At 57.4% G+C, this 12,202-nt stretch overlaps 2 protein-coding genes across 2 annotated transcripts; both read right to left on the bottom strand.

Moving 5' to 3' along the window:
* Positions 1-810: 810 nt before the first annotated feature.
* Positions 811-4,456, bottom strand: LOC116501433 (carboxypeptidase A1-like). The gene is made up of 11 exons (XM_032207003.1): positions 4,392-4,456; positions 4,039-4,120; positions 3,649-3,783; positions 3,461-3,565; positions 3,196-3,297; positions 3,013-3,114; positions 2,763-2,873; positions 2,491-2,581; positions 1,938-2,137; positions 1,122-1,206; positions 811-998 (listed from the first exon to the last, which is right to left on the bottom strand). The coding sequence occupies exons 1-11, from the start codon at positions 4,454-4,456 to the stop codon at positions 811-813; spliced, it is 1,266 nt and encodes a 421-aa protein (XP_032062894.1).
* An 866-nt stretch (positions 4,457-5,322) lies between these two features.
* On the bottom strand, positions 5,323-10,392 carry LOC116499113 (carboxypeptidase A1-like). The gene is made up of 11 exons (XM_032203735.1): positions 10,325-10,392; positions 9,531-9,612; positions 9,093-9,227; positions 7,893-7,991; positions 7,278-7,379; positions 6,952-7,053; positions 6,472-6,582; positions 6,279-6,369; positions 5,970-6,169; positions 5,602-5,686; positions 5,323-5,510 (listed from the first exon to the last, which is right to left on the bottom strand). Exons 1-11 carry the CDS (start codon positions 10,390-10,392, stop codon positions 5,323-5,325), a joined length of 1,263 nt encoding a protein of 420 aa, XP_032059626.1.
* Between the last annotated feature and the right edge of the window lie 1,810 nt (positions 10,393-12,202).

The raw sequence follows: 12,202 nt of genomic DNA, 5'->3' as shown, positions 1-12,202 counted from the left end.
CCTGGCTGCTCTGGACTGCATAAAAACATGCTTCTGAAGCAGAGGAGCAAAACTCTCAGAGCTGTTTGTGATCCTCCTAACCCAGGACAACAAAACAAGAACTGAACGTGCTTCCCTGTCACCCTACTGTTGATGGATTTGTGTATTTTGGACTTTTGATTTGGCATTGCTTGGAGGGGATGGCTACAGTCAGGCTGTGTATAGCCTGAGGGGTTTTAAATGTTTAATACAAAATAAATGATGATGTATGGTTGAGTTCCTCTTTTCAGTTTGAATTATGGCAGCTAACAAAGCTTGGAGCAGTACCTACAGAAACTGAGGGTCCTCAGCGCTGGGCTCCCCTTGCCCAGGGATTGCAGCAGGTGAGGAGATTCTGTTCTAACAGTGCTACAAGTTGGTGTTCAACACCAGAAACGCAAAATAAATCTTGCTAACCTACCCTGAAAACATCCCAGAGCCACCTCGACCCCTGGGGACGGTGCACGGCTGAGGTATCTGAGGTCTCTGCTTGCCCAGTGTCCAACTAAGCCTCTCCCTACTCCATCCACTGCTCCAGCAGAGGGAAAACAAGCACTTTCCTTTCATGTCCCACTGCTTTTATGTCCTTAAAACCCCTGTGGGGCTGCTGGGCCAACACGTTGACCACCCCCAGGAACACTGACTCAGTCAAAAAGAACGTTTCACCCCCCAAAAAAAACTTTTTGACACCACTGTAAAAAGGGAACCCACAATAAGAGGCGATTTTCTCCTCCTTTCCAACAATTTATTGCATTCTTCTCCCCGGCTGAGTCAGCCACTGCTCAGCTCCCCTCAGTAGGGGTGTTCGAGTGTGTGGCGCATGATGACCTTCAGCGCCAGCCACGTCTCCTGGGCGGTCGGCACGATCTGGCTGGCGGGCAGCAGGAACCCGTAGCGCCCCGTGTCCCGCAGCTCGAAGGTGAAGGAGTACTTGATGCCCTGATTGTACGTCCAGTCGATGGTTCCTCCGCTCGCTTGATCTTGGGGGAAGAAACAGCAAAAAGGGTCACTTCACCTTGTAGGGTCGCGTGGGGAGGTGTCCCCCCTCGTCCTGGGAAAGGGGGTTTTGGTTTATGTGGGAGCAGGGCAGCCCCGTTACTTACAGATGGTGCGGATGATGCTGCCGTACGTGTACTTGGTGCCGTACAGAGAAGACAAAGCGGCGACAGCCTCCTCGGCCACCTGGTGCTGGGGTGGGGAGGACACAGAAAGGAGAAAGATGAGGTGGGGAAGGCTTGGGGCAGGCTGCAGAAAGAGGTTTTATACTAATGCCGTGGGTAAAAGCAATGCCAGGAAGGTGGAGTTTCTTTAGGAAACGGCCTTTGCGCTTTTCCAAACTCCCCGATCAATTTTCTTTCACAAAGTCTGATAAAACGGGGCTAATGGGGCTGCTAAGATGGTGAAGGGAAGATGGATGAGGAGCGGCTGAGGGCACTGGGCCTGTTCAGCCTGGAGAAGAGGAGGCTGAGGGGAGGCCTCATGGCGGCCTGCAGCTTCCTCACGAGGGGGTGTGGAGGAAAAGGAGACGATTTCTTTTTAGTGACCAACAATAAGACTCAAGGGAATGGTGTCAAGCTGTGACAGGGGAGGTTCAGGCTGGATATCAGGAAGAGGTTCTTCACTGAGAGGGTTGAAGAAGAGTTTAAGAAGCGTTTGGACTGTGCTCTCAGTCCTATGGTCTGAATTTTGGGGTAGACCTGTGTGGAACCAGTAGCTGGACCCGATGATCCTTATGGGCCCCTTCCAACTCGGGATATTCTCTGATTCTATGAATTGCCTCATCCTGGGGGCTGGCAGAGGAGCCAGGGCTTCTTCCTGGCTTGCCAATGTCCACTCAGTGCATGATGGAGGCTGCCCCCTTGGAGGAGAGCAGCCTCAGGGTGCCCAGGCCCCCCTCAAACCTCCACAGCAGCCCCTACCAGTTCCTCCGCGTCAGGCACGGGGGTGGTGGTGTAGCCGTAGGGGTAGAGCAGGAGCTGGGAGTAGCTGTGGATGGAGATGAAAGCCTTGATGTTCCCGTGGTTCTTCACGAAGTTGACGATGGCCTGCACCTCGGGCTCCGAGTCGGCGTAGGGCCCGCGGTATGTCTCCGAGCAGGGGTTGCTGCTGGACCCAGACCCTGTGGAGGAGAGGACGGTGAAAATGCAGGGTGGATGGCTTGGAGAGCCAAAAGAGCAAAGGACCCTTCCCATTTACAACCCCAAGAGCTTCTCCCACCCCTTGGCTGCTTGGTGGCCAGAGAGGAACGCTCCTAGGGCTCCACCTAGACATTTGTACGACGGTTCCCGTTTTGTGGTTCCTTCCCTACTGGTCACTAGGGGACACCAAAGCCTTGGGAGAGCCCAAACCCACGTCTTGGCCAAGGAGAGCAAAGCCCAGCCCTTCCCTAGGGACATCAGAGAATCTCTCCGAGTCAGAAATGTCCTGGAGGGTGCAACCACCCCTCTGTGGGGTGAACGGGATTGCTCTGACCTCCAAAACCTGCATCCCAGTTGCGGTTGGGGTCCACGCCGATGCACAAGGAGCCTGATCTCTTGGACCTGGTCTTGCGCCACATGCGGTTCTGGAAGGACAGAGCCACCTCAGCCCGTGCCCGGGGCTGGGGCTCCGCCAACCTTGGGCAGAAAAGCCAAAACAGTGTCCCGGGGGGGGGACTAACAGGTCACAGCTGTCCCCTTCCCACCCCATGGAAACGTGGACAAGGAGGCCTGGAGCTTGTGCAGTGCCCCCATCCCCAGCAGTACCGTGGTGTGGGTGAAGACAAAGCCGTCTGGGTTGGTGACAATCTCCAGGAAGATGTCCATCTGGTCCAGGATGGAGGCCAGACCTTCATCTTTCTCCTGATCTTGGACAATCTACAGAGGGTGGCAGTTTGGGGATTGCGGGATCCCCATCACCTCCATGGGGATGGCCACACCGTAGCCGGGGAGAGAGGGAAAGGGGGGACGTTGTGGCCCTGTGGGGGCATGAGACATGGCCAGGAGGTGCCTGTACCTTCTTGGCAAACCAGACACCGCTGGCTTGTGTCACCCACTCGCGGGAATGGATGCCGGTGTCGATCCAGATGGCCGGGCGGTTCGTGCCCCCTTTGCTGAACTGCAAGAGAAGAAATGGGGCCGTGGGGGAACCACCCACGGTCCTGGGATCTGCTCACCCCACAAACCCCTCCTGCCTTACCTTGAGCACGTAGAGGGGGCGGTCTTCTGTTGACCGGCCGATCTCGAGCTTGCTGACCAGGTTGGGGTTTTCAGCCACCAGCAGGTCCATGAAGGCGTAGATCTGGGGGTGGGAGAGGGATTGGGAGGGCAATGAACGACCCCTGCAGTTGCAGCAAGCCCCTTGGCGAAAGCAATTCCAGCACATTATTATTATTATTATTATATTTTTTTTTTTCCCCAAAAAATGCCCCAAAACTTGTGCTTTCCCACCCGCAGGACGTCACCTCGTCCAGATTGTGGTAGCTGCTGTAGTCGAAGGTGTCGGTGGAGAGCGGCTGGAGCCGGCGGCGGTGGCGAAGCATCTGCATCTGCTCGTGGTCCACCAGCGCCTGGGGGGGACACGGGGCAGGCTGAGACCTCGTCCCCCGCCACGCCGAGACCCTCGCCCCCCGCTGCCACCACCGCTGCTGACCTGCACGTCCTCGATCATGATGGAGTAGGGGACGCCGTTGGCCTCCAGGTGGGCTTTGAGGGGCTGCAGGCTGCGGAAGGGCACGCGGACATCGACGGGGTCCCCGGTGCCGCGGGGGGACAGCCAGAAATCCAGCTGGGAGGGGGAGAAAAGGAAATGGGAGGGGGGTGTCCACCCATGGGACAGCATCGCCCCCTCCCCAGGCCTCTACCCTGAGAGGTTTAACCCCTCTCCCGTCCCCAACAGCACCCCAAAATAGGGCACGGGCACCCCAAGGAGACATCACCTCTAACCCACAGCCATCCCTGCTCTGTCCTGTGGGTGCAAAGCAAGGGACAAAGGTAAGGGGGGGGTGAAAACTCCCCCACCCCACCCTGCAGCACCCAATACCTGCAGCTCCTCCAGGTCCTGCAGCTCCTGCACCCTCCTCAGCTCCTCATCGCTGCTGGGGACGATGCGCAGCACCTGGTGCCTGTGGGGTCAGAGGGTGCTGGAGGGGCACGGGGCGAAGATCCAGCACCCAGGGGTCCACAATAGCCCCCTCCCCATCCATCCCATCCCATCCCATCCCATCCCATCCCATCCCATCCCATCCCATCCCATCCCATCCCATCCCATCCCCATTCCCCCAGTGCCTGTGTCCCATTGGGGCTGAACCAGCCACTGTCCCCATCCCGGACCCCATCCCCAACCCAGACGTGCCCCCATCCCGGCCACCCCCACAATCCAAACCCCCTCCCTACCCAACAAAATCCTCGGTGGCAGCAGCCACCGCCACCAGGGCAGCCAGCAGCAGGAGGACCTTCATTTCCAGCCGAAAGAGCTCACCCCACATCCCCGCAGCACCTCGGGGCATCTTAAATCCCGGCAGTCCCCAGCCCGGCCCCCCACCAGCTGCCCCAATTCCCAGGGCCCTGGGAAAGCTTCCTGCTGGCACCGGTCAAGGTTGGACACCGTGGACCTGCTGGCCCCGGGTGCAAACCCGTCCCGAGGAGCTGGAAACCGGCCGGGGCCGTCGGTGACTCAGCCGGTGGCGGGGCAGGACGTGGGGAGGTGACGCCAGATCCCAAATCCCACCGCCCACGGGGCCGGCCGTGGCTCGGTGCTACGGGGAGAAAAAGGGAGAAACCGGGCTGGGAAAGGCGCAGGGTGTGGGTTTTCTCACGAGCCTGGGGTCTCAGGAGAGGCTGTGTTTGCTTTTTGGGGGGGATTGGATTAAAAGTTGGTGTGGGACGGAGATTAGGGAGGGTGGCGGTTTTTCCAGCTGGGAAAAAATAATAGAGGAAATGCCTGGAAGCACTTGGCACCCAGAAGTGTCCCCACTTGTCTCCGAGGGTGCCAGCCCCAAGAAAAGGGGAGGGATTTTGGGGGTGGTGCTGCCCCAAAAGCCACAGATCTGAGCACAGCCACCCATGATCTCCCGCACCCTTTGGGGTCATTGGTCCCAAAGGACGGGGACGTGGTGTGGCTGCTGGTGGCACAGGGAGAATAAAACCCCCTCAGGGCTCAGAATCCCTTTTTTAACCTTTTTTTTTTCCCCTTTCACTGAAATCCACCATGAAAAAAATAAATAACAAAAGGCTGTGGGATTGTCTGTGGGGTCGTTTATTGAGACGAGCGGCGGGGCCAGACCGATGGGGTCGGGGTTCCCCTCCCCGGCCGATCCCCGCGGGCTCAGTACGGGTGCTGCTGGACGTGGAGCATGATGTCCACCAGCGCCGGCCACGTCTCGGTGGCGGTGGGGATGATCTGGGAGCTGGGCAGGAGGAAACCGTAGCGCCCCGTGTCCCTCAGCTCGAAGGTGTAGGAATATTTCACCCCGTTGTCGTAGGCCCAGTCCACGGTGGTGCCGGATGCCACGTCTGCGGGGAGAGGAGGTGAAACACGGCCCCGGTGAGCGGTGGCAGCGCCGGGGGGAGGACGGAGATGATTTTATTTGAGGGGGGGACTCACAGATGGTGTCTATGATGCTGCCGTAGGTGTATTTCGTCCCGTACACCTCGGCCAAGTCGTTCACTGCCTTTTTGGCCAGCTCATTCTGCAACAGAAAACCCCAAAGCACTGAGAGCTGTGGGACACAGACCTCATTTCCATCTCCTCGGGGTAGCAGAGACCCCGGGGCACATTCCCCACATCCTTCCACACCCCTTCTGCTCTTGTTTTTCCCCAAAACACCCTTAATTTGGGGGAGACAGGAGGCACATCTTGCAATCCCCACGAGATAAGAATTGAGACGGGCTTCAAAGTGCAGGTTGCGCCTAATGAGATCTCCGCGGGGGTCCCGGGGTGCTCGCGGCCCTGACGTTTTGGGGCCATCTCACCAGTTCCTGGAAGTCAGGCGCAGGCTCGCTCTTGTAGCCGTAGGGGAACATCAGCATCTGGGAGTAGCTGTGGATGGAGATGAGGGCTTTCACGTTGCCGTGGCCGAGGATGAAGTCCACGATGGATTTCACTTCGCTCTCCGAGTGGGCGTAGGGGCCGCGGTAGGTCTCGGAGCAGGGGCTGCCGCTGGAGCCGGAGCCTGGGGCAACGTGAAAGGTTTTTTTTTTTACCCCTGGATTCCTCCCTTCTGGCAGGAGGAGCCAACGTTTGGATGTGTGGGGGCTCTCCGCACACCTCCCGTGCCTCACCTCCGAAGCCCGCGTCCCAGTTTCGGTTGGGGTCCACGCCGATGCAGGAGGAGCCGGCGTTGATGGACCTCGTCTTTCGCCACAGGCGGTTCTAGGAGCAGACGGACGAGACCGCAGGGAGGTGAATCCCTGCCCTGCTGCCAGCCCAGGTGACAAGGGACAAGTCCCCAGCTCACGGTGTCCCCACACTCACGGAGCTGTGGGTGAAGGCGTAGCCGTCGGGGTTGGTGACGATCTCGAAGAAGATGTCCATGCTGTCCAGGATGGCGGTGATGGAGGGATCCCGGCCGTACTCCTCGGCGAGCTGCAAGGGGAAGAAGGAGCAGGAGCTGCCTCGGGATGAGGGATGCGACCGAGCAGCACCGTGGAAGGTGTTAAAAGAGGGCTCAGGTAGGAAGAGGGGGAAGTGGAGATGCTGTAGATTTTTTTTCCCCATCGGGTCCAACCACAGCACCCAGGAGGTGGCTTTGGTTTGCAATTTCTGCTCTTCCTTCACCCAAATCTTCACCACATGTGGGCTCAGGGATGGGGGACACCATCTCCAACATCTCCTGTCCCATCCCGGAGACCTTTGGGTCGTTCCCCTCCCTTCACAGCCACCCCCCAACCTGCAGCTGGGCTGAACCCATGGAAATCCCAAACCTAGACGTCGACGTCCCCATCGTGGGGTTACCTTGTTGGCCGTCCACACGCCGGTGGCCTGGGTGACCCACTCGCGTGAGTGGATGCCGGTGTCCAGCCAGATGGCCGGCCGGTTCGACCCCCCGGTGCTGAACTGTGCGGAGAAAGCAGGATTTGACCCCAAAATCCCCACGGTTTCAGGCTGGCAGAGGTTGGGGCCACCTCTGGAAGCCACCAGCAGGGTGCCCAGCACCATTTCCAGGTGGCTCTTGAAGCTCTCCAAGGAGGACACCCCCTGCCACTGTGCCAGGGCTCAGGGTGGGTGCTTGGGGACACCCGGTTAGGATGAGGATGAGGTGAGGTTGGCCCCAAACCCACCTTCAGCACGTACAGGGGTCTCTTCTCGTAGCTCTCCCCGATCTGGATCTTGCTAACGAGGCCGGGGTGATTGGCCACCAGGGTGTCCAGCCAGTTGTAGATCTGGAAGGAGGAGTTGCTGGGTCATGCCACTCACCCGGGTTTTTCTTTTTGTTTTTTTAGGGTGTCTGGCACCAGACACAACACGCAAAGCTTCCCTGGAGAAGATCTGGTGCTTCCCTGGAGAAGACCCAAGTGCTCAGGACTGGATATAAACCCTTTGTGCGAGCAGGGAGGTTGGTGGACTACCAGATGAACAGTAGGGAAAAAATCTCCGAGATCCCCCAACATCATCACAGCCTCCACCAACAACCCACCAGGCTCCGAGGACAGGGTTTGACCCCAAAATGAAGTCGAAGACATCTCCCAGCAAGGCAGGGAGGTGCCGGGAGAGGTTAAGCCTTACATTTATGCACGAGGAGGGATCCCTGCTCTCCAGGCTCTACAAAATTCTCCCCCCAAGGAGGGCAGAAGGGTCCCAAGGGTGTCGCTGCCACCACCACCGATGTCACCCCGTGCACACAACCACGGCACGGCCCCGGGGAGGTGAAGGGAATGCTCTGCAGAGCAAAGTACCTCATCCAGAGTGTGGTAGGAAGCGAAATCGAAGGTGCTGGTGCTTCTCTCCCGCTCCTTGGACAGCAGCATGATTTTCTTTTCCTCGTCCAGCAGTTGCTGTTATGGGAAATAAAGCCATAAAGGGGGCTGGGAGGAGCTGGGGGTTGGCTCAGAGCATTTTGTGCATGCAATTTGTCTTCTATCATCAAGAAAAGGGAATGGGAGGGCAGGTTATTATATATATTAATCTGATTCGTGTCCATATGGACCAGTGCTAGGGCCACATGATGAATGTGACCTTCTGTTTTACATACCCTTGGATAACCACAAGTCTAAGAAAAACAGAAGGGTTAATGTTTATCGTTCTTGTACCTTGACTTTGGTTTCTTCCCTTTCCTCCCGGTGTCCCAGTCTCCCCCTCATTATAGTCAAATTATCAAATCTTCAGAAATATTCCTCCCATCCATGAGCCTATTTGCTTTCGTTATTCCGCACTCTTATTTCTAACAGTTACAGCCTTTTTTTGTCTTCTTTGCGGTTGATTTAGCACTGCCAGAGGTGTGACTGTCCCTGGGAATGGCCTGCGAGGAATGTTTTAACTACTCGTGAGGTGCCAATAAGAGAGCTATTTGTGTTTGTATGTTCTTTCTTTGAAGTCTCTGATGTCTGGGGGTTTCAGAACAACTGCTAACAACGAGTGACTGTTATGGGAACTTACGCGAGCCCCTGATATCTGGCCAGGTGGCCAGGAGATTTAAGGAGAAGAAAAAAGAAGCTGAAGGACTGCTAGGAGACAAAACTTGCAGGGGACGCTGTGTAAGCTCTTGACATGCTGCCAAGGAGTACAAAGGGGAAGGACAAGAAAAAAAAAGTCTGAGAGGAAGACCACGAGTCTTCAGCATGAAAGACCCCCAGAGACCCCCAGAGGGACCACCGGAGACTGATGCGCATGCTCCAGTAGGAAGGATTGGATCCCGAAAGCTAAACTTTGATCATAATCCTATTTTGAAGACCGAGCCATTTATAACAAGGTGAACACGGTTTGCTGGGAAAAAAAAAAAAAAGAGGCTTCTGAAGGTCTGGGGAAGCCCTGTTTTTATTTTTTACAGGGGCTGTTTATAGGGAGAAGCAGCAAACCCAGCCCCACAGAGCCCATTTCTTCCTTCCCAAGCCCCATCATCTCCACCCCACCGGTGGGTTTTGCAACTCTGCCCTCACCTGCACGTCCTTGATCATGATGCTGTAGGAAATTCCATGGGACTCCAGGAAAATTTTGACTGCTTGCAGGCTGGGGAAGGGCACGTGCAGGTCGGACGGGTGCCCGGGCTTGGTGGGGTCGCGCCAGAAGTCAAGCTGATGGGGACAAGAAGAGGCATTGCTGCTGCCCTGAAGGGTCTGGGAAGGTCTTTGGGCAGGTTTTGGGATCAGGAGGGCTTGGGGACCTTTAATTCCAGAAAGGTAACTCCAGGAATCAGGCTGGGGGTGCAGATCCTGCTCCCCATCCCAATTTTCTGCCAGGATTCACTCCCCCAGAGCAACCACGGCAAACGCAGCGGGCGCACGGGCAGTTCATAACTCAACCAAAAACCAAGAAACCAACCCAAAACCCCGATACTACAGCTCGGGGCTGGCTCGTGGGGCACCGGCGTGGCTCACCTGCAGGTCCTCCCGCTCGCCCAGCGCCCTGAGCAGGGCAATTTGCTTCTCGTTGCTGGCCGTAATGCGGAGAACTTGGTCCCTGCGGGGAGCCAGAGCCATCAGCAGGTACGAGGGGACATGGAGAAGCACAGGGGGACACGAAAGAGCACGGGGGGAGGTGAAGGAGAGCGGTGTGAGCAGCAGAGCCCAGCCCCGAGCCACCAACGTGGCCCCAAGCATGGGCTGGGTGGAAGCTCGAGGTGGCTCTAACGGGTCTGCAGCAGCAGAAATCATGTTGGTTATTAGAGGTTTGGGGTGGAGAGGGGGAAATGCACGTTCAGAACGGCTGGCACGGGAAAAAAAGGAAGCGTTGGAGAGCCCGAGGTGGTCTCAAGCCTTCCTTTGGTCATGAGAGGGGCTAAAGTCATGGGAAATATCTAAGACAGGCTCCGCGTCAGCAGGAGAGGAGGTTATTTCTGCGAAACGACAGAGCAGCCGCCTTGGCAGTGGGGATTTATAACATCTGGGGAGGTGTTTCAGGAGCCCTGTAATGAAACAAAGCCTGCTAGCAAAGCTTTGTGCTTAAAAAATGAACAGATCCCATAGGCAATGAGCTCGCTCTGCTGAGGCTCAGCTCCCCCAAGCTTCCCTGGAATACCCCAAGGTGCAAGATTCTTCCCCTGGGGAGCACTCACAGCTTCCATCAGCGAAAGAAATACCTAACGGGGCTTTTATTTTTTATTTTTTCTCATGCAGGAGGGCGCAGGCAAGCAGGATCCGTCCCCCCCATCCCTGCTTTCGGCAGGACTCACCCCACAAAAAGCTGCTCGCCAAGGGCGCCCACCACGAGGGCGGCGAAGAAGACCAGGAGGACCTTCATGGTGAGTGGATACGGACGAGCCTCAGCCCCGAAGGGCATTGACAGGGCCCTATATAGTCCCCCAGGGACATTCATGGACCTCCCCACCAAGGCCACCTCTGCGGGGCCGGTAGCCATGAACAAATAAGCCAAGGACGGCTTCCATGAGCCCACACGTTTGCTTTATTTGGAGGAGTCAACAAAAGAGCAGCCAAGCTGGGGAGGAGCTGATAACATCTTCCTCGGGGCTCGGGTGCTGGCATAGGTGTCTGGAGAGGACCCGTGCACCCCATTTGGGTGTAAAAAGGGAAGGTGCCAAGCTCAGGGGTCCTTTAGGGGTTCCTTAATGCACAACCGTGGGGTTCCTGGCCAGGAAAACCCTACACGCACTGGAGATGGTGTTGGTGAGGAGGTCCCAGCACTGAGGTCTTCATTTAGGCGAGGTGGGATGGGATCTGAGGAGGTCTGAGGTCCATAAGCGACCTCCTGGCCCACGGAAACTCATCTTGGGGTCAGCCCAGCTCCTTCCATGTTGGGTCTTGGAGCCCTCCAAGGGTGGACACCACACAGCCCCTCTGGGCACTGCTGCACTGTCCTGGTGGAAAAGCTTTTTCTCCTGTTGGAGCTGATGCCGTTGTCTCACCGCCACGTTGTGGTGGAAATCCTGGTTCCATGTTCCCAATAATCTCCTCACGGGGGGCGGGAGGGTCGCTGTTAGGCCTCCGCCGGCCTTGCTCTGGGTCTTGTTGGTCCCGAGGATCCCAAAACTGGACGCCGCTGCCATCAGGCCACACATTTACGAGACGAGGAGCCGGGTGGCCTCGAGACACGGGTGCTGGGATGGGGTTTTGCAACCTTTTGCAGCTCTCCAACCTCCCCCAGCACCCAACGCAGGGGCCCAGCTCCAGCAGCAGCAGCAGATGGGCCGGATCCCGGAGCTGTGTGCCCCGAGTCCTGCCCGCCAGCGGGGTTTTACCTTTCTCATCAGCTGCCTTTTGGCAGGGTGAGGTCAGTGGGGAAACCGGGTGCAAGGAGTGCTGGCTGCCCCGTGCCCAGCTTGGCGTTCCCAAAGGGCCACGTCGAGCCCGAAGACGGGCCCACGTGGTGCTGCCCGAGGTCTCAGCTGCACCTCCGCCTCCCTCTCCCTGCCAAAAAGGCTGCACGAATGTTTTACCCGTGTGTTTGCTCTCCTGCCACGGCTCCCGGAGCGGTGAGTAACTCGCCAGCTGCTGGGGGATTAGGAGATGTTGAGATAAACCTGTTAGACTCGGTACCTGCTGCACCCCGAGCAGGGATTGCTAATCTCCGGTCCTCTCGTGGCTCCCATGCAGGGCTGTGTGCCCTTAATCCCCACGAAATGAGCAGGCTGAGCAGGGAAACGAGGGAGGCAGGCGCTCAGAGGACAGAGGACTGGCCCTGTAGGGTGAGAGCAGGCGTCCTCCTGCCTTGGTCCTCCCGCTGACTGTGCCCACCGGGGAGGGAGAACGGGGACAGAACAAATTCTGCATGGTGTAGTTTATCTTTGGCAGCTCTGAAGAGCTCACGCTGCTCTCAAGGGACAGCCACAAGTTTCTGAAACATTTTAGAGCCTGCACCATCACCTTTGGGAGGTGTTTTCGGTGCTGGTGCCAGGGCTGGCTGTGAGAAGGGGGCTACAGCATGGCCGAGGAGGTTTGCCGGGGTACAAAACGCTGCCAAGGGTTGTTGTGGCCTGCTGCAAGCAACATTTTCCATTGACTAAGTGCAGAGGGCACCCAAAGGGGCACGAGGCAGGATAGTTTGCTGCAGTCACTGGCCAGGGGATGGACGTCTCCTTTCCAAGTGCGTTTTT

This window comes from Aythya fuligula, chromosome 1, assembly GCF_009819795.1.
Source record: "Aythya fuligula isolate bAytFul2 chromosome 1, bAytFul2.pri, whole genome shotgun sequence".
NCBI lineage: Eukaryota > Metazoa > Chordata > Aves > Anseriformes > Anatidae > Aythya > Aythya fuligula.
This window is presented reverse-complemented; position numbering and strand designations above follow the sequence as displayed.